This window comes from Syngnathus scovelli, chromosome 8, assembly GCF_024217435.2.
Source record: "Syngnathus scovelli strain Florida chromosome 8, RoL_Ssco_1.2, whole genome shotgun sequence".
Classification (NCBI taxonomy): Eukaryota; Metazoa; Chordata; class Actinopteri; order Syngnathiformes; family Syngnathidae; genus Syngnathus; species Syngnathus scovelli.
Genome location: NC_090854.1, coordinates 14,134,040 through 14,151,607, shown reverse-complemented (window position 1 = coordinate 14,151,607; position 17,568 = coordinate 14,134,040). Strand labels below are relative to the sequence as shown.

Genomic DNA, 17,568 nt, shown 5'->3' with positions numbered 1-17,568 from the left:
AGGATTTCGCTACTCATTCACCACACAGATGAACAGCCTCTCCAGACAAGTATCCAAGCTCAGCCAGGAGCTTCTGGAAATGACACGTCTGCTCAAGCCCCTTCTCCAGAGAGCGCCGCAGCCCCTCTTGGTGGCCACCGAGCCAAATTTGACCCCGCCTCCCAGCAGCAGCGTCAGCCGGCTGTCGGCGAGCACCAGCTTAATGGCGCCTGCTCCCATCACGCCATGCACCCTCCTGAGATCAGATACTCATTCCTTATTGGACGGTGGGGACGTGGAGGGCGTGGACTTGCCACAATGCCTTCTCCCCACTCCTCATTCACCACAAAGGCCTAATTCCTCACCACCCCCGTGCAACAATCACCCCTCACGAAAGGAAGGACTTTTTGAGGGGTCCCCAGTCTTGGCGTCCTCCAGTATGTTTTTGTACTCTCCGCAGGACCACCCCCCGCTGGCGTCAGGTACTCCGTCACCGTCGCTTTCCTTCTCCATGTCCCTCTCCTCCACTTCGTCCCTCTCCTCCGGCCAACCGTCCCAGCAGGCCAGTTCCGTCAGTCGCCAAAGCCTGCTCCCCCCGCCTCCTTCCCAGGACACGCCTCCTCCGCCATGGCGCCCACACTTCTCCGCACCGGCATCTCTTGCATCCTCGCCCAGAGACCGTTGTTTGAGACCGTACCCGTCCGTCCCGCTGGTGTCGCCAGTTGTCGCAGCTCTACCTTCCCTCCTCTCCCTGACTTCGTCTCTGGACTCACCGAGCAGAAAATCCGGAGAACTCAGCTTTGCTCGGGCTTCTAACTCGCACCTTCATCGAGAGACCGGGCGGGGGGACGATGCGCCCCAGGAGATGGAGATGCAGGAATGGCGGGCCGAAGCGGGAGAGGGGAAAGTTTCCTCTGAGTGCATCAGCTTCATCGATGAAGATGAGCCGGCTGTGTGAGGGGTAGCAGGACAGAATGAAACAGAATCAAAGGAGACGAGATCAGGGAAGCAATGGCGCTACAACAGCACTCATTGTCTTAAGGGGTGTCCAAACTACAGCCCAAGGGCTTTTTGCGGCCTGCCGTCCATTTTTCCCGGCCTGCGGCAAATACTAAAATTAACAATTGAAGCAATGCTCCACTAAATGTCAAGGTGTTGTTCAGATTGCTCTTGCTTTAGTTTAGATGAAATTCTGCTGCTGCTCAGGGCAAGAGCAGATCTGTTCTCATGCTACCAGCCACCCAAAAATCCCAGAAAATCCTTCAGTCTTTTATTTACCAGCGGGTATATTTTTACCTGTACGGTTTTGGCATGTTGAATTTCAAAGTGGCCCTTGGCAGAAAAAGTTTGGACATCCCTGTCTTACAGTATCTCAGCGGTTGGCGGCCCATCCCTGCAGCTACTGTAGCAGAACCTCCTTGTGGAGGAGCACTCCAGTTCAAAGTCGCATTTTGCTGAGCTCCAAATGAATCCGACCATTTATTTGAGATTTTGACGGACATTTACAAAACTGGGATGGTCATTGCGCTCCCCCCCCCCCCCCCCCCCCTCCACACATTTAAAAAGCAACCCATTCAGGAGTTTTTGTTCGAAGGACTGATTGCGTTGATTTTGATTGTGAGCCAGCTCAAAGTGACTCAACCCCCTTGGTAAAAAAAAAAAAAAAAAAACCATACTTGTGCACAGTTTTTATAAGAACAGTCAAAAAGTTTTTAAATAAACTTGGAAAGAATGACGGTTATTCTACTCCGCAGTCCAAAATATTATTCATGAGTCATGCCTGCTATATTATATTCAAGAGAATTTTGATCACAGTTTTAAAAAAAAAGAAACATTCAGGATTTCACAATCTAATGAAAAAAAAATCTAATTTCATTTAAAAGATATCCGACCCACAATAGCAGGGGTAGCTTGTGTCAAAAGGCATTTTGCTGAGTAGCCGACACATCCCTTTCGACACACTGATTTTCAGGGATTGGTCTTTTCTATCTAAGGAAGAACTTTGTTGATTTTTAATATATAAAAATTGCAACCTATATTGATTTTTAAGTATTTTTGATCCAATATAGCCCAGCAAACAACGATCACTGGTTGAGATACGTAATTATGGCTGAATTTACACTCCAGTGCCCAATTCTAATTTAAAGTCTATATACCTGATAGGTGTTGTATTTAAAACAAATTTAAAACAGACCTGATTCCAATGTGAGAATATCCATGCGTTTTTTTTTCCACTTCACGCATGCCAACTGTGCAACGTGATAAAGGGAAAAAAAAATCTGCAGTTTCACTTAAACCATGCAGTGTAAGTCCAGCCAGAAGAAACTTGTTGAGTTTGAATTAATTTGAAACAACAAGTACCTTTTTATCCGTTCATCCTTTTTATTCCGCTTTGCCAGGCTAGCCAGGACACATAAACCCTCCAGTGTCTCCTGAATCGTCTCAGGGGCCTGTGAGGTTCAAGTTCATAGGTGATTCATTTAGTTTGCTTGCAAGCCACAGTTCCCTACTGAAAATCTTCAAATTTCCGCCATCTTTTTTCCCCATCCCCACAGCTTGCAACACAAAATTGATGTTTAAATGTGACCCAAGATAGTTCCAGTAGTTAATCTCTGGTTCCAGACAGTGATGATAAGGAAGAACCCTGTTGATTTTAAATGAGATCTCTGCGACAACAGGCGAGGTTGCCCAACTTTCATTACCATCTCATATTCTAAAAATAAACCAATTGATTTTCATGTAGGTGATATATCACCTGAAATAACCCTGGCAGCTACTCGGTTGCAATTGTTTGATTACCTATCTTCAATTATTCAGGGACTGTAGTTCCATACCTGCTGTAAAGGAGAATCGTGTTAATTTTTAATTCATCTGATGCAAGAAGTAGCCAACAACACATACTTGATTTTAAAGAGTCTTTGGCCCATGATAGCCCACGTGGCTTCAAACCTTCAGGAAATATGACTCAATATCAATGAAAGATCCCCCTGAATACATTATCCTTTTCATTTAAACACTAGACACAATTTTCAACCTAACTTTCAGGCATCCTTTGCACCTCATCACAGGAAGAACCTAATTGAACCCACGCTAGCTCAGGTTGCTAAAAGATGATTGTGAAAGTTGAGGCAGCACAATGTTCAGGGACTACCATCTATTGTCACCACAATAATTCTTTTGATTTGAAAGGATATTGATTAATTTTTGATTGCCAATCTTCACAATTTCAGGGAAAAGGGTTTTACTGTATTGTATACTTTTGAAGTCAAATATTTCCAAATAAGAATTTTCATAGTTTTCAAGCCTATTGATTTTAAAAGGATTCTGACCCATGTGCCTAAATCTAATGTCATGGGTCTGGTTGACCATCATCAAACAAAAGCAAAGGTGCAACCTGATAAAAATTTAAAAAAAAAAAAATTCCTCCCCATTTGGTGGTTTTATTCATGGTGTGTGCCAAAGACAAAATTGTCATTGATAGGAGATAGAAATGTGATGGTAGTAGGACTCTATTCTATAGTATTGTGACAGTTAACCCAGACTTTTACAACTTTTGCATCACTCCTGAGCTTTAGCCATCCAACCATTGGTGCCTTCTCCTCCATTCTAACACTCCTGACATCCCGAGCAGGAATTTGGAACAAACTACAAAAATGAAAGCCATCTGATTAAACCTTGCACCTTGATCCCAAAAGATATTTTTGTCATATGTGGAAATGTGGAGGGACTATTTTTGTTGAGGATCTCTAATGTAGCAGAAACACATGTTCATCTTAAAACACTCTTTGCCAAAGCTGGTGATAGACACCAGCCTGGAAATTTAAACTACCCATGATGCATCCCTGGAAATGGAGTGAAGGAGGGGGGCTCAGCACTACTGTATAAAAAATTTAAAAACAAAAAAAGTTTTATTTTGTGACATCACCATGTTACTTGTAAAATATTGTTTTTTATTTGGGTTTTCTGTTGTTGTTTTTTACAAAACAATACGACAAGAAAGAACTCACTTTGAGTTGGGATGATTTTTTTTTTTTTTTTTAATAACTGTGAATCCATTGCATGTCACAGCTTTTGTTGCATGAGGAATGTGCCTGCTTTGGAGCTGCACAGGGGCGGCTGCTCCTATACAAAAAACCCTGTAGGAGGTCTAACATGTATTTTATTATGACAAAAAAAAACGAGGAAAAAAGACCTCTGTTACACGATACTCAAGCAGCGGTTCTGACAATAAAGAACCATTGTTTTGTAATAATAATGGTGGACTCCTGTGATGTTTGGAGGAACTACTACTTGTGAACTGGAGGGGGGTACAATACAAGAATTACATGCAGGGGGGGGGGGGCACGCCACCACAGATGGCTAAGAACAAGTGTGATGACTGAAAAATTGACTTCATCGCTCATTTGTGTGTCTCGCTGCCTTTTCCGACTCAGCCGTTGAGGAATATTCCATTTATATGCCTTCAAATAGTCATTACTAGCTGATATAGTTACGTACATATATGTTTTGTCACATTTGAAGTGAGCAAAGAAGTAGGTGATTAGACAGAGTACATCTTATTTTGATATAAAAAAATGAGATCAAGATAAATCATCAAAAAATATATACTATTTGCGAAACTACAACCGGTACACCTCAATTGAAATGAAAGTTGTAATGAATACTTTTCATGACATTTTTGTAGTCATTTACAACACAAGCAATGGTCTATTAGTGACCCCGGCATTAGCCCATTAGTCACACAATGAAATTGGTAAATACTGTATTTTGAAGCAATCCAAGTTCAAACTCCACACTTCAATCACATATCGATTGTTTTATTTCAGACTTTAACTTATTCGGGGAATAAAGAAGCAGCATAAATTAGCTCCTTTGTGGGGACTGCATATATTTTCAGTGTGAACATTCATCCCATCAGAGCATCAGTGAGGTGTGAAATGTCAATGAACACTCCAGGGAAGGGGGAACATAAAAAAAAAAAATAGAACTTAAAACACGATTTAGAATAGGTATGACACATAATGCGCTTGCTATCCTGCACTTTAGCATCCACAAGAAAGGGTGAGTCTCAATTGATTTTTTTCTCATAATACACAAAAAAGTACATTTGTGTAAGTTTAACATAAATAGACAAAAAGGAGTAAGGATCCCAGAGGGCCGAGTGTGTAATGAAAAAATTGCTTCTAGAGGCACACTGAACACAAACATGATTTTTTTTTTCATTTCTAAACATGACTGAAAACACAGAGGATAAAATGGGGGAGAAAAACATTCCAAAAATAGATATTTTATGCTCTTATATACTGATATGTATACTGAAATATGATATATATATATATATATATATATATATATATATATATACACACACATGTATACATTTACGAGGTAAGTATACACAATACACAAGAATGAAAACCTCCACATTTCAAAATAGCTCTTTGTTTCCTTTCCCTCTCAAGGTATCCTTTCTCTCAAGGAAACAGAAGGGAAGTGCCCTCTTTACTTACAAATGTAAAAATAACAAGAGAAAAATCTTGTCATCAAGTTTCCTCAATAAATCGAGTCCATGACAAGCAAAATGTCACGTCAAAAAGCTCCAAGCTTCACAAAAAAAAAAAAAAAAATAGTGATAGTAGGGAGATAGATAGATAGGAGGGAAATTGTGTCTTTACAAATTAAACAAAGGTGTCTTTGTGCAACTCAAAACTTCGGCTGTTAAACCAAACAAAAACAGCAGGCGTCCTCCAAGAGTGATACTTGTCACTCTCCCCTGTGGTCATGCCAGGTACTGCTGCATGGCTGTCTTGGCCCTGTCGGAACAGCAGGGTGAACATTTTTTGTTTCTTCTATTTATATGAAGAGAGAGGGGGAGCGGGCTGAAGTTCTCACCTGTCACTGAGGTTGGCATCACAGGCCTGTGAGAGTTTGTGCAACATGTCTACAAAGCCCAACTCCCTCAGCTTGTCTTGGCGCTCCTGAGAACCTGACAACACAGCAACAAAAGTACCCTAAATGTCCATGTTTTAGTTTTACTTTTCTAATTTGAAAAGAGGGTGTGCAGACTTAATAATTCTAGGACCCTCTATAGTCGATACTACGTATTCTTTTAACTTCTGACATTTTATGCACTGCTACATTTTGTACAATTTTGTACAGTCGGCAAAAGTTGAACGTGTTCATTATTGATTGATCCCAATTGGATCATTCCGGAACGGGCTGTTTTACCGTCTTCCTCGTTCCAAATCAGGTTCGAGATGCAGAAGGTGGCGGCAAGCTGTAGTTTCACATTGGAGTGACCCTGAGGGTAAGAAATATGTCAAACACTTTTAATATGGAATTGAGTCATACAATCAGTTATCTTTATGCCCTGAGCATGAGTTTCAGTTCACGTGTTAGTCTTAAAAATTTACTTTCAGTAATGTTCTATGCGGTCATTTTGCTCATGACTGAAAATAACATCATAGCTCAGGTAAAAACCAATGTCTCGCCCTAGTATTGGAGGGAGCGTTTGTCACTGCCCGCAGCTTTATTATAGTAACTATGCATAGAAGTGGGCCTACCATGTAGTATTTGATTTTCTGCAGCATGTCGTCATTGGTCATGATGAGCTCCTTGGCCGTGTTGCCATCAGCGATGTTGGCGAGAATGCACAGTGTCTGGTCAATGATATGGTTTTTAGTTAATTAAAAAATATATATATTTTAAGAAACAGAGCTGACGTCCAATAATAAATCAAGCAACTGTCAGGTTTCTCTCACCTGCTCTTTGACCTCCACGCTGTGCTCAGCCTCCAGTATGAGCGTGACGGCCTGCATGATCTGCTTTCCATGAGAACTCATGATCTGATCGATGTGCTGACAGCAAAAAAAAAAACATGCTGATGATGCAAAATGCTAGCTTTTATCTGCATGGTTATTTAGAAAAGTATTTTTTTCCCCAACCCTTACGTAATAGGATTGTGCACAAAAACGCCAATGAATACAATTGAGATTCGAAAACAATCAGTGAAGCTGAATATTCAGATTGAATCAAAAGAAGTCAGAGACTGACGACCGGCACCAGACAGTGAGCCAAGTGTACCAAGTTTGTGTAAATATGCATGTGCATGTGTGTGCTCTCACAGGGTGTGTTGACAGGAGGTTCCGCAGCAATCCAAGCGTCTTCATCAGAACATTACCGTCAGGATCAGAGAGTAAGCGAAAGAGCTGTTCTGTGCCCAAACATTGAATAATCTCCACCTTCAGCTTCTGATCTGCCTGGAACGCCATGTTCTGTGTACACAAATTCAGAGAGGTATGTATGGTTACCTCAACTGTCTCCAGTAATTTGAGGTTGGAGTGTGTTCAGAGGAGACGTTTATCACCATTAGGGCCCAGATTCCGTTGACCCGAAGTGCAGGACTCTCACTCTGGGTCAGACTGCATAGTAGTTCTATGATGCCTGATTCAAGGATGGGCTGTGCACAGCAAGCACATACACACCATCAAAACAGGCTCGAGGGCCCTCAAGAGGGTTTTGAAAACTACTGCATAAGCATGTGTCTACCTCTTTACTGGGTGAGAACTGCAGCAGTAGGTTGCATAGTGTGGAAGATCCCATGACCAAGACTTCATCGGGTGCGTTTTGCAACAGCTGCATCAAAACAAGCAGGGACAAAAAAAAAATGAAAATAAAATATCACCTCGTTGAATTACTGCAATTCCTCCATTGTGGGACAAAATAGAGTTAAATTGTATTATATTTTCTCATTAATTTCAACAGTTTCTTATGCTAACCTTCATGAGGGGTTTCCACACAGCGTGATCATGGAAGCTAGTCCTCAGCTGCTGCACCGACCGCGAGAGACTATGTAGACATCTGGAACAAGAAAAATGATAAGGTACACGCCGTTATGGTAAATGTAACATCATGTTCTAATAACTAACGGGAGAATAATAATAAGGGGTTACATTGTGTGCTCCCTTGAAGTGATACAATTAAGAATTCAAGAAAAAATTTCAGAATTGCCTTTAACTTCAAAATAGTTATTTTTTAAATTTAATTATTTCTGCTTGTATAATAATGAAAATTCTAAATGTTATGTCTGTATAGTCAATGATAAAACTTTAAAGGGGAAGTCAACCCCAACATTTTCTTTTCAATATGTTCTATGTCCCCACAAGTCTAAACACAGCATTTTGATCAATATGAATTAAGCCAGCAAAATTTATAACAATTTGCAATATCTATCAGAAAAATGGCAATTCATCTTTTCCTAAACTGTTTCAGTCTGAAAAGGATGCCTGGATGGATCAAACAATTTCACATTCAAACAAGTCAACATTATATGCAAAAAAAGTTCAAATACGACATAATCTCACCTGACGGCCGCCAAGCGAACTTTAATGCTGGACTCTGAAAGGCCACTGACTATTCTATCCATCATGTTCTCTGTTTCTGTGATCTTCACAAAGACACACAAGGATAAAGAATGTCAACACACATGCATACCATTTTTCTTTTCATTTGCAGGGATTGGGAAGAAGCTCTGGAGTAAATAGCAAACAGTCGCTCGTCATTGATGGCCTTCAAAAACAATTATATAGTAGTTGCCAATAGAGATACCACACAGTAACTGCAAGGAACTACTTTTGTCCAAATCAAACTCCTGGAATTGGCTCTATATAGTTTGTTTGCCACAAGATGGAGCCATATTAAATTTTGGCCTGAGCACAATTAATAGGTGAATTTCTCAAGGCTAAACTGCTAATATGGACAGCAAACCTTTTTTCGGATGTCCTCGTCATTGGAGCCCAGAGATGCGTACAATTTGAAAGCAGCTTGTCTCAGCTCGTGTGCGTGCTTAAGGTCGTGGTCCAACTGCACAAAGAGCAAATAGTCAATAAAAACATTATACAAAAGATGGGCAAAAATCAAAACTATGCCAACTCACCCTTTTGATGTCAGTGATGGCCGACACGGAGCTGGGGTACTTGAAGTAGTCGGCCAACATGGCCACCAGATGGTCGGTAGTGCTGGCGATCCGCTGCAACTCCACATCGGGCTCCATGAGGAAGGCCAGTGTTTCGGCTCCCTCCACCCGCTCCTCCAGCAGGTGTTCCTTGCTGCACATGCGCACCAGGCACGGCAGCGTCTGCACCAGTACCAACGACAGGAAGTCACACATGCCTACTTCTAAACATTATTGCCAGAAAAGAAGAAAAACAAACACCACCTTTAGGACAATGGAGCTGTCATCCGTCCTGATGGCGCCTGCTCGACACATGTACGTAAGACTGCAACGGAAAGAGTGCATGTCAAAAGAGATGCCGGTATTAAGGTAGCATCATCTGCAATCTACTCACCATTTGGCTGCCGTTAGCTGCATTTCAATGGGTTGATCCCTTTGCATCATTTGCACAAATACCTGAGAGAGCAGCTCGCCGTCCACTAGCACTGCAAGCACACGCAAAGCCTTGTCAATGTGACGAGTCCTGACTGAAGCAGCATACACACAGATTTGTAACGTTTTAGCCTTTTTTTTTTTTTTAATGAGACCTCTCACAAGATGAGGAAATAAAAAACAAGTACAAGTGTTCCCTTGATAGTCACAAGTCCTGCTGTGAATAGATTTAACAAGGAATTGATGAGAGACCCTGCCCTGCAAAAGTTTTAGAAGTGCCCAAAAAATGCTGCAAGAAGGCAGCAAAGTACAACGTTTGAAGATCCTCAGTTCACTCAGGGCAATCTTTGAGAGAATTTCGAGAATCGGGCATGAAATTGGTCCCATTTGAGCTGATTGTTTACGTCCCCCTTAATGAGCACTCACCATTCACCAACGTCATGGACACCTGAGTGTTCTCGTAGGCCAACACTGAAAAACACTTTAATGCCTGCATGCGCACCTGGAAGGATAAAAAGAGGTCTACATCGTGATATTCAAAATAACATTCAAAGGTGTGTTTCCACTACCCTATTTACATCAGTCATTTTGAAATATTAAAATTAGTAATGTTCAATGCCACAGAACGTACTCGTATAACGTACCCATATCACGTAACCGATGCCACAAGCATTTTGATGCATAAAATATCTATTAAACCAATGACAGATCACTTGAATTATGGAAGATAGTACCATTAAATTGAAACAAAAATAAGTAAATAAAATAAACATTGTAGACAAGATGGCCACTCACCTTATAGGAGGGCGATATTAGCAAAGGGGCGATGTTCTGAATGGCGCCATGGTTAAACAGAACTGTCTGGTGCTCTGGAGTCTGGACACAAACGACCAACACATAAATCAAAAGTATCTGTCTCAACTGCTCCCATGAGTCCTCAGACTGCTGCTGGGCCAATACCAACAAATACCTTACAACAGTGGGAGAAGATCTGCGTGGTGTATTCTTGCGTCCTGTGTGAGTTGCTCAGCAGAGACATTAAATGGGGGATCACAGTGGGATCCTGCAAATAGTTAAAAAACTTAAACTGAGGATTTTGGGGGGTAATTTAGCTAAAAAATGTAAGACGTGATCCTACTGTGTAGAGCAGCTGTACTGGAGTGACGGGACTGATAAAAACCGTTCTGAGACAACGAAGACAAGCCTCGATGAAAATCAGGTCAGGACACAAGAGACCTGCAAACAACAAAAAATAAATTCACCACAGATGATGATGATGATGACAAGGCTCGCCTAAATCAGAGCCCACTTGTGACCCCAACCTTGAAGAAGGGCGGGGATGATGTGACAGTCCACCAGGGACTTGATATTGTTCTCGGTGCCCATGGCCAAGCTGCCCAGCACCACCGCACACTCTGTCCTCAGCTCCAGGCTGGAGGAGCTCTGCTGCAGAAGGTACAGTAACCTAAAACAGAGAGAAAGGCGCACAAAAAATTTACAGTTTACAATACTCTTCAAAAGGGTGTTTTAAGTGGACAAGACAGATTTTCTATTTTGTGTTCATTAAATGTTAAATTGATGGTCCACTGCACTGTTATGTCTTTAAACAAGAATGTCTCAAGAACAGAAGAGCAGGAAGCAAACTAAGGTGAAAAGGGGGCGTGTACCTTGGCACAGCTCCGAGGACGATCAAATTGGCTTTCTGCTTATTGTTGCCAATTACAGCATTCTTCATGTCACTGGGGGAGACAAAAACGAGATGAGTTCGTGACAACAATGTTAATAGAAGTTTGCTATGGTTAGATCCGTTTTGGTGCACAAGAAAAGACACAAGCTCAATGTACTAAAACAGAATTATGCAATGCAATTGCGCAACATGTTTTGCTGCATGAGTATGATCAGTGATACGTTTCCTGTGTTCTGCAAGCTAGCCAAACACTATCAAATGGCAGGAGGCTGGTGGAAAAGTACAGATGACTGGAGGCTGTAACCAGAGCTAGCCTCTTCTCTTTAGAAGTTAAAAATAAAAAGGGAAAAGCAATTCGCATTGAGAAATGTCCAGAAACTTGTAACTATTGAACATTCCAAAAGCTCAGAAAAGAGAAACATTGCGTTTGAATTTGAGGTTGTACAGCCTAGTTAACTTTACTATTCTAATGGCATTTTGAGCTAATGAAAAAGAGCCGCTCGCAGGAAGAGATGAAACTGGTCTGTTATGGGAATGCGGTAAAAAAACAGCTGTCACCTGAATGGATTTTAATTGTCACTTTTATTTCAGAAAGCTTTGTTTTGGTAAGTGAGGGACACCCAGTAGAGGTTAAGAAAGCCCTGCTTGAGTAGGATTTTAAACGACTTTTTTGACTCAACCTCGCAAAGAGGAAGGAGAGCAGTGGTTAGGATAATCCCTTATTCAACTGGACACAAAAAAGTCAGTGATTATTTGCAAACACTGCATGGCCCACCATGCAGACCCTAACCCCATATTGATGACAGGTTTGCCCATTCGGCCAAGTTGTGCAAACATTACTTGGATGTGCCAATGAATGGAAAACACTTAAAAAAGCGACTGACTGGAAATATCATTATCCATCTAAGTCGATGTTGTTCTAACGTGTATGTTCTGCATATATTTAGTGTATGAGCAGTCTATCGTGTATATATACACGTAGCTTCTTGCAAAGCATTCCCTTCTATAATGTTTTTGCGTAATTATAGTAGTACTACTCATGACATCATCAGTAAATAGTCAACCTCATCTCGACTCTGATCAGATCAATGTAGATGTGCAACTGCTAGTTTGAGTTGAAACTCCACATTTGGCGACATGAGATGAACGTACATGACTCCCTGCAGCACTTTCTGTGGGTCGGGGTCAAACAGTCGGTCCACATAATGACGACTCGTGGCAGTGACCTCCTATAACATAACAAGTAAAGATAAAAATGAATGGTTACAATCCAGCAACACATTTTTCTATACTTTGTGCAACGATTACAGTCCAAGTAAAGCTTTTAATACTTTTATTATATTTAGGTATATGAACCATGCCCATCTCTTCTTTCACTGCTCAAGTAGTCATGCACCCATCATCTGCATGTGACACAACTCTAAAATATTGTTTTTGTCAGTGACAGCCAGAACGATCTACACAACGTGTGACCTCGTCACGGCGCCAAGAGTGCAGCGTTAGCTCAACGAGTACGATCTGGCAATCACTGATGCCAACTCCCTTGCATAATAAATAATTCATAACATGGGTTATTTCGAGATTTTGGCCAGATGTTGGTGGCAACTAACCTATAACTAAGCATGATAATAGGAAGGAGCAACCTGTCACCTGGTAATAATACGTATATGAACGTTGTGTTTCATAAACATGTATGGTTAGTTGACATCAGCATAATATGGGGGGGAGGTACGCGAAGGAATACATATCTTAATCGTGTGATGCATAACCAATGGTTAAATATATTTGAGTTAAAAGAAACAGAAACAACTTGTAGCAGTTAGCCGCTAAAGCAATCTGGGTGACACTGACAGCTCGTTGAGCGCTCGTTTCGTTTCACAAAATAGCCGAGACGGACGCAGAGACGCGGTTGATTGCCGGTGCAACTTCAGGTGTTCCCAAAGTCCCCGCCTATCCGTGCGGGGAAAACGTTTAAAACGAATGCTCACTTTCAGGTAAGCACTAGTAGGCGGACCGCTAACGTCGCTACATGTTGCCGTGCAGTCTGCAGAGCCTATGGATTAGCCTCTGTGCTAACAAGAAGCATAGAGTCGTTGTAGTTTGACAACAACATCAACTAGTTACCCTTCATAATTTACAACAGGGAGGGGGAGAAATGGGCACAGTGGAGACGAAAACTAGTGTAAGAATCGATAAGCGTGACACTCACAGACAGCACACTGATGCGGAGAGGGGCCTCCAACAAGCACGCCATATCTCGTCCCCCGATCGAGCGCCCCAATCGGCGCAAGACTTTGCAAACACTCCACCCCCCAGAGCAGCTCTGGGCGGCCTCTTTAAAGGAAATACAGTTAAATCAATCAAGTCTTTGTTTGAGTTTTCAATTAAAAAAGTGAGGCGTATCCCCTTGCGGACACAAATGTAATTGCGAGCTTCAAAGTAACACTGCTAACTTGGCGTTTTGTCTGACAGGCAGGCAGTGGATTTGTCTGTCAAGTAAACATAAGCGTGACGTATAGTGGTTATTAAGTAACAGATTCGTCACATTAAACCGCTCAACAGAAAAAAAACGGAGAATAAATTGGCGTGAATGTTGCTTCCAAATAACCTATGCGCACAAATTATGTAATTTCAAAAGTCCAAAATGTCTTCTATTAATAAGTGTTGAATCTGCTGCTGGTGATCAAAATTGTTGGTCTGTTTTTGACCTGCGCATGCGCACGGGACTCTGAATGCATGGTGGGAAATTTCTTTGCTCACTCAGGTAGTTTTTCATCAAAACATGTACTTTTTCATCAATTGGGGGCCTTACGGCGTGCAAAAGTGACTGCGTCCTCTTTGCCCCCCTCATACGTCCTCCGTAAGTTGTGTTTATTTGTTGCTTTGATGAACAATCAACGTGTAATCTTCGCCACGAGTGAGTGCGCTCATGATTGGCGACTAGTTACATTAGGTAACAGAACAAAACAACATTGCGCGGTTATTTGACCTTTTTTAACAATATAAAATCAAAGTTTATGATAATTCAATTGCATTATATTTAGATACGTAAAATTATGCATTTATTTATTGATAGTGTCAACAAGCGATTTGTCCAAATGAACTCCTGTTCCAATACATGTAGTGTAGCACGGACAAGTGGAATTTGCATGTTCTTGAGTATGCGTGGGTTTTCTTTGCAACTTGAGATTTCTCTTGAATTCTAAATTTTCCTTCCCAAGCTGACCATCTTGTCTTTCTTTAGGCAGCAAAAGAATCAAGAGCGCCTTAACTGGTTACAGCCATGAAGATAGCAGTGGAGGGCTGTTGCCATGGTGAGCTGGACAAGATCTATGAGACCATCAGCTACCTGGAGAAGAAGGAAGGCATCAAAGTGGACTTGCTGCTTTGCTGCGGCGACTTCCAGGCTGTGCGCAACGAAGGCGACCTCAAGTGCATGGCGGTGCCTGCCAAGTACCGAACCATGCAAACCTTTTATAAGTCAGTGCCTCTTAATTATTTGTTTATTTCAAGTCACAGGTGGGCTTATGTTGAAACCAAATCTTTGTTACAGGTACTACTCTGGAGAAAAGAAGGCTCCCATTCTTACTATCTTCATTGGTGGTAACCACGAGGCCTCCAATCATCTGCAGGAGCTTTCTTATGGAGGCTGGGTAGCTCCTAATATATATTATTTGGGTAAGGACTGTCTAACAATACACAGTCTCATAGCTATAAAAATACTTTCTAATTGTATCTGCGACTCTCCATCTTCATCTGCAGGTTACGCTGGGGTCATTCGATACAAAGGGATCCGAATTGGCGGCATTTCTGGAATTTTTAAGTCACATGACTACAGAAGAGGTGAGTTCACCCTCAAACTGGACAGCACAGTGGACTGTACACCGCCAAGCAGTGTTTTGATTAGGTCTGTTGCCCCATTTTAGGTCACTACGAGTTCCCACCATACAACCCCGAAACCCTGAGAAGCGTCTATCATGTGCGAAATATTGAGGTGTTTAAACTCAAGCAGGTAATCATCAATTGATTTTAAAAAATGTGATATAATATTGCTCACATTTAGTAAAGTAGTATTTTAATGGAAGTGGGCTTGATTATGTCATATAAACAATATTTGGCCATCAAAAATGGTTGATGCAATTTAGCTTCATTGTTAAGACGTTTTTGTTTTCAAATAAACACGTGACATTGAAAGAACTGAATTAAAAGCATATTGTCTATTCTCAAATTCCATTCAGCTTCGCATGCCCGTTGACATTTTCCTGAGCCACGACTGGCCTCGCGGTATCTATCATCACGGCCCCTTGGAGGAGCTCCTCCGGAAGAAGAAGTTTTTTCGGCAAGAAGTAGAGTCCAATTCTCTTGGAAGTCCCGCAGCCGCCGAGCTCCTGGAGCACCTCCAGCCTACCTACTGGTTCTCGGCGCATCTTCACGTCAAATTTGCTGCTCTCAAGCAGCATCCCGTAAGACTGGCGGTTGCCCTTCAATTGCTTAAATTGTTGTTAATTTTTTTTTTTTTCATGACATATCTTTCCTACTTTATTAAAGCCTAAACCTAACGCTGCCCCGCGGGTCACCAAATTCCTGTCGCTGGATAAATGTCTACCCTATCGACAATTCTTGCAGGTGAGGGAACGTCCGGTAATATGTGCCAATACAGAGATGGTATAGCTTGACAAGATGCATGCTCTGGTTGTAGATCGTGGACATACCGGATAGAGACGGTTCATCCGATGATCTGGAATACGACCCCGAATGGCTCGCCATCTTGAAGGCCACCAACGATTTGCAGAGGACCGCCCCTCATCCCTGGAACCCGCCGGAGAATAACGGCTTACATGAACGGTACACACACCTTTGCTATATTATTTACATCTATGTTTCATCAAAACAATCAATTAAAAATATAGTATAGCAGGAACTGATTTTTGCCCTCTTGTGCTTCTTGATGACATTTTTACGCCAATTCAGAAACTAGTTTGTAACCTCGAAGGACCGTTGAGGACCTCTTGGATTGGTAAAAAGAAAACCTATCTTGACAGTTTCAGATTTAAAAAAAATCCTATCTCATGTGTACCTAATTTTGTGGCCATTGAGTGTACTTGCTAGTGTTGATTCTGCCTTGTTGTCATCATAAATCCTCGTGAAAATTGTTGTCACGTTATCTGGGCTTTGTTGTCCATCAGGTGGGACTTTACGGTTTCTGAGGATGCGATGATGAAGGTGGTGGAGCAGCTCAGTGGCGAACTCGCCATCCCGGACAACTTCAGTTGCACAGTGCCGCCTTACGACCCAAGCAGCCCCCAGTACCACGCCACCCCCAGCTACCACGCCAACCCTCAGACCACAGAGCTGTGTGCCACCTTGGGCCTCACAGATCTCTACACCCAAGCGGGCCAGTCTGGCAACAGGAGCGGGTCTCAGGGCGGCCTCACCTCTGAGGAAGTTGACACTCAGAGCGGCGATGAGCCCAGCGACTACCCAACTGACATTTCGGGCGCATCGAATTCCTTCAATCCCGATGAGATTATCATAGAGGATGAGTGGGAGGAGGAAGCGGGTGAGGAAGAGCCCAAAAGCAGCACTGATCCAAAAGTGCCCCAGGGCAACTTCCACACACCGGGCGGCATGGTCTTGCCCCCGCCCAAGTCTAAAGTGTCGCCCAGTCCCATGTCCCCCATTATGGACCTGCCTCCCCCTTCCCACTCTACACCAGCCGTCCCACGTCTTGCTCCAATCAACTTGGAGTCAAACGATGAGCCCAACTTGGAGTCAAACGATGAGCGCTTCCTCAAACGGACCAGCGACAAAGTAGGTGACGTGGAAAGCCAGACCACTACCACACCGCGGATCAAACGCAGGAACCAATCAATCTATGCCAGCGTGGAGGATGATGAGTGTGATGAATAGCTGAAAAATATTCTTTTTAAGGTATTCATTTTCTAACTTTTTAATGGAAGGAAGGTGTTTTCCTTTTTTTTTTAGTAAAGAGATTTAAATTTTTTAATGGTTAGAAACACTTCATTTTTTGTAAATGTGATTTCAAGACAGCAGAAATTGTTACTATTTGGAAAATCTAATTATTTTTGTAAACAGAAAAACAGGAAGCTTCAATATTGTCTTATTTCCTTTCATGAATTCCCAATACATTGACATACTCGTACCTTTTTATTTATTTGAATGTATTCCAAACACTCAAGATAAAGCAGTGAAAACAAAATGTCAGGTAAATTTTGAAAAATTAACATCCAAATTAAACAAATTAGGTGTTCAACATTCCATATCTCTAGAAACAGTTTATCAATCTGAATTTCCATCCATCCGTAAATTGTTCAATCAAAAATGATGAGAAGTCACAATTTTAGGAATTTTCATCAATGTCACCACCTAATGCATTTGTCGATGTTTTTAACTTCACCCCTCCGCACTCACACACTTTCAACATAAGCTCACACATACGTACACCTTCTCCAACACTTTCAACAATAAATTAATTGCACTCTTCATTCCATCCTCC

At 42.0% G+C, this 17,568-nt stretch overlaps 3 protein-coding genes across 7 annotated transcripts in view; 2 read left to right on the top strand and 1 right to left on the bottom strand.

Moving 5' to 3' along the window:
• The window catches only part of kcnh3 (potassium voltage-gated channel, subfamily H (eag-related), member 3), a 55,937-nt gene extending 50,964 nt beyond the window's left edge, over positions 1-4,973 (top strand). Inside the window, exon 15 of the mRNA XM_049728905.2 lies at positions 29-4,973. Coding sequence (XP_049584862.1) covers positions 29-937 — 909 coding nt within the window. The 3' untranslated portion in view covers positions 938-4,973. The remainder of the gene's footprint in view (positions 1-28) is intronic.
• armc8 (armadillo repeat containing 8) lies at positions 4,781-13,550 on the bottom strand. Its single transcript, XM_049728906.2, has 22 exons — positions 13,261-13,550; positions 12,204-12,280; positions 11,032-11,103; positions 10,687-10,829; positions 10,503-10,600; positions 10,335-10,427; positions 10,160-10,240; positions 9,791-9,866; positions 9,327-9,417; positions 9,197-9,257; positions 8,915-9,115; positions 8,746-8,841; positions 8,343-8,425; positions 7,758-7,839; positions 7,528-7,614; positions 7,346-7,438; positions 7,104-7,253; positions 6,741-6,836; positions 6,543-6,638; positions 6,208-6,280; positions 5,872-5,965; positions 4,781-5,792 (listed from the first exon to the last, which is right to left on the bottom strand). The coding sequence occupies exons 1-22, from the start codon at positions 13,303-13,305 to the stop codon at positions 5,759-5,761; spliced, it is 2,022 nt and encodes a 673-aa protein (XP_049584863.1). The 5' UTR covers positions 13,306-13,550; the 3' UTR covers positions 4,781-5,758.
• dbr1 (debranching RNA lariats 1) lies at positions 13,025-17,214 on the top strand. Of its 5 annotated transcripts, none has more exons than XM_049728917.2 (9): positions 13,025-13,045; positions 14,300-14,531; positions 14,605-14,729; positions 14,814-14,894; positions 14,978-15,063; positions 15,290-15,514; positions 15,600-15,677; positions 15,751-15,896; positions 16,238-17,214. In XM_049728917.2, the coding sequence occupies exons 2-9, from the start codon at positions 14,335-14,337 to the stop codon at positions 16,959-16,961; spliced, it is 1,662 nt and encodes a 553-aa protein (XP_049584874.1). In that variant the 5' UTR covers positions 13,025-13,045; positions 14,300-14,334; the 3' UTR covers positions 16,962-17,214. The 5 variants fall into 5 exon arrangements, with proteins under 5 accessions (XP_049584874.1, XP_049584873.1, XP_049584872.1 ...); XM_049728916.2 differs by lacking the exon at positions 13,025-13,045 and adding an exon at positions 13,073-13,233; XM_049728915.2 differs by lacking the exon at positions 13,025-13,045 and adding an exon at positions 13,074-13,233 and having other exon boundaries at positions 14,296-14,531.
• The last annotated feature ends 354 nt before the right edge of the window (positions 17,215-17,568 follow it).

Coding starts and splice junctions, on each gene's coding strand:
- armc8 (XM_049728906.2), bottom strand. CDS start 13,305: ATGGCGTGCTTGTTGGAGGCCCCTCTCCGCATCAGTGTGCTGTCT. Junction 10,830..11,031: donor GTCCTCGGAGCTGTGCCAAG/GTACACGCCCCC, acceptor TCTCTGTTTTAG/GTTACTGTACCTTCTGCAGC. Junction 7,840..8,342: donor GTTCGCTTGGCGGCCGTCAG/GTGAGATTATGT, acceptor TTCTTGTTCCAG/ATGTCTACATAGTCTCTCGC.
- dbr1 (XM_049728917.2), top strand. CDS start 14,335: ATGAAGATAGCAGTGGAGGGCTGTTGCCATGGTGAGCTGGACAAGATC. Junction 14,730..14,813: donor TCCTAATATATATTATTTGG/GTAAGGACTGTC, acceptor CTTCATCTGCAG/GTTACGCTGGGGTCATTCGA. Junction 15,897..16,237: donor AATAACGGCTTACATGAACG/GTACACACACCT, acceptor GTTGTCCATCAG/GTGGGACTTTACGGTTTCTG.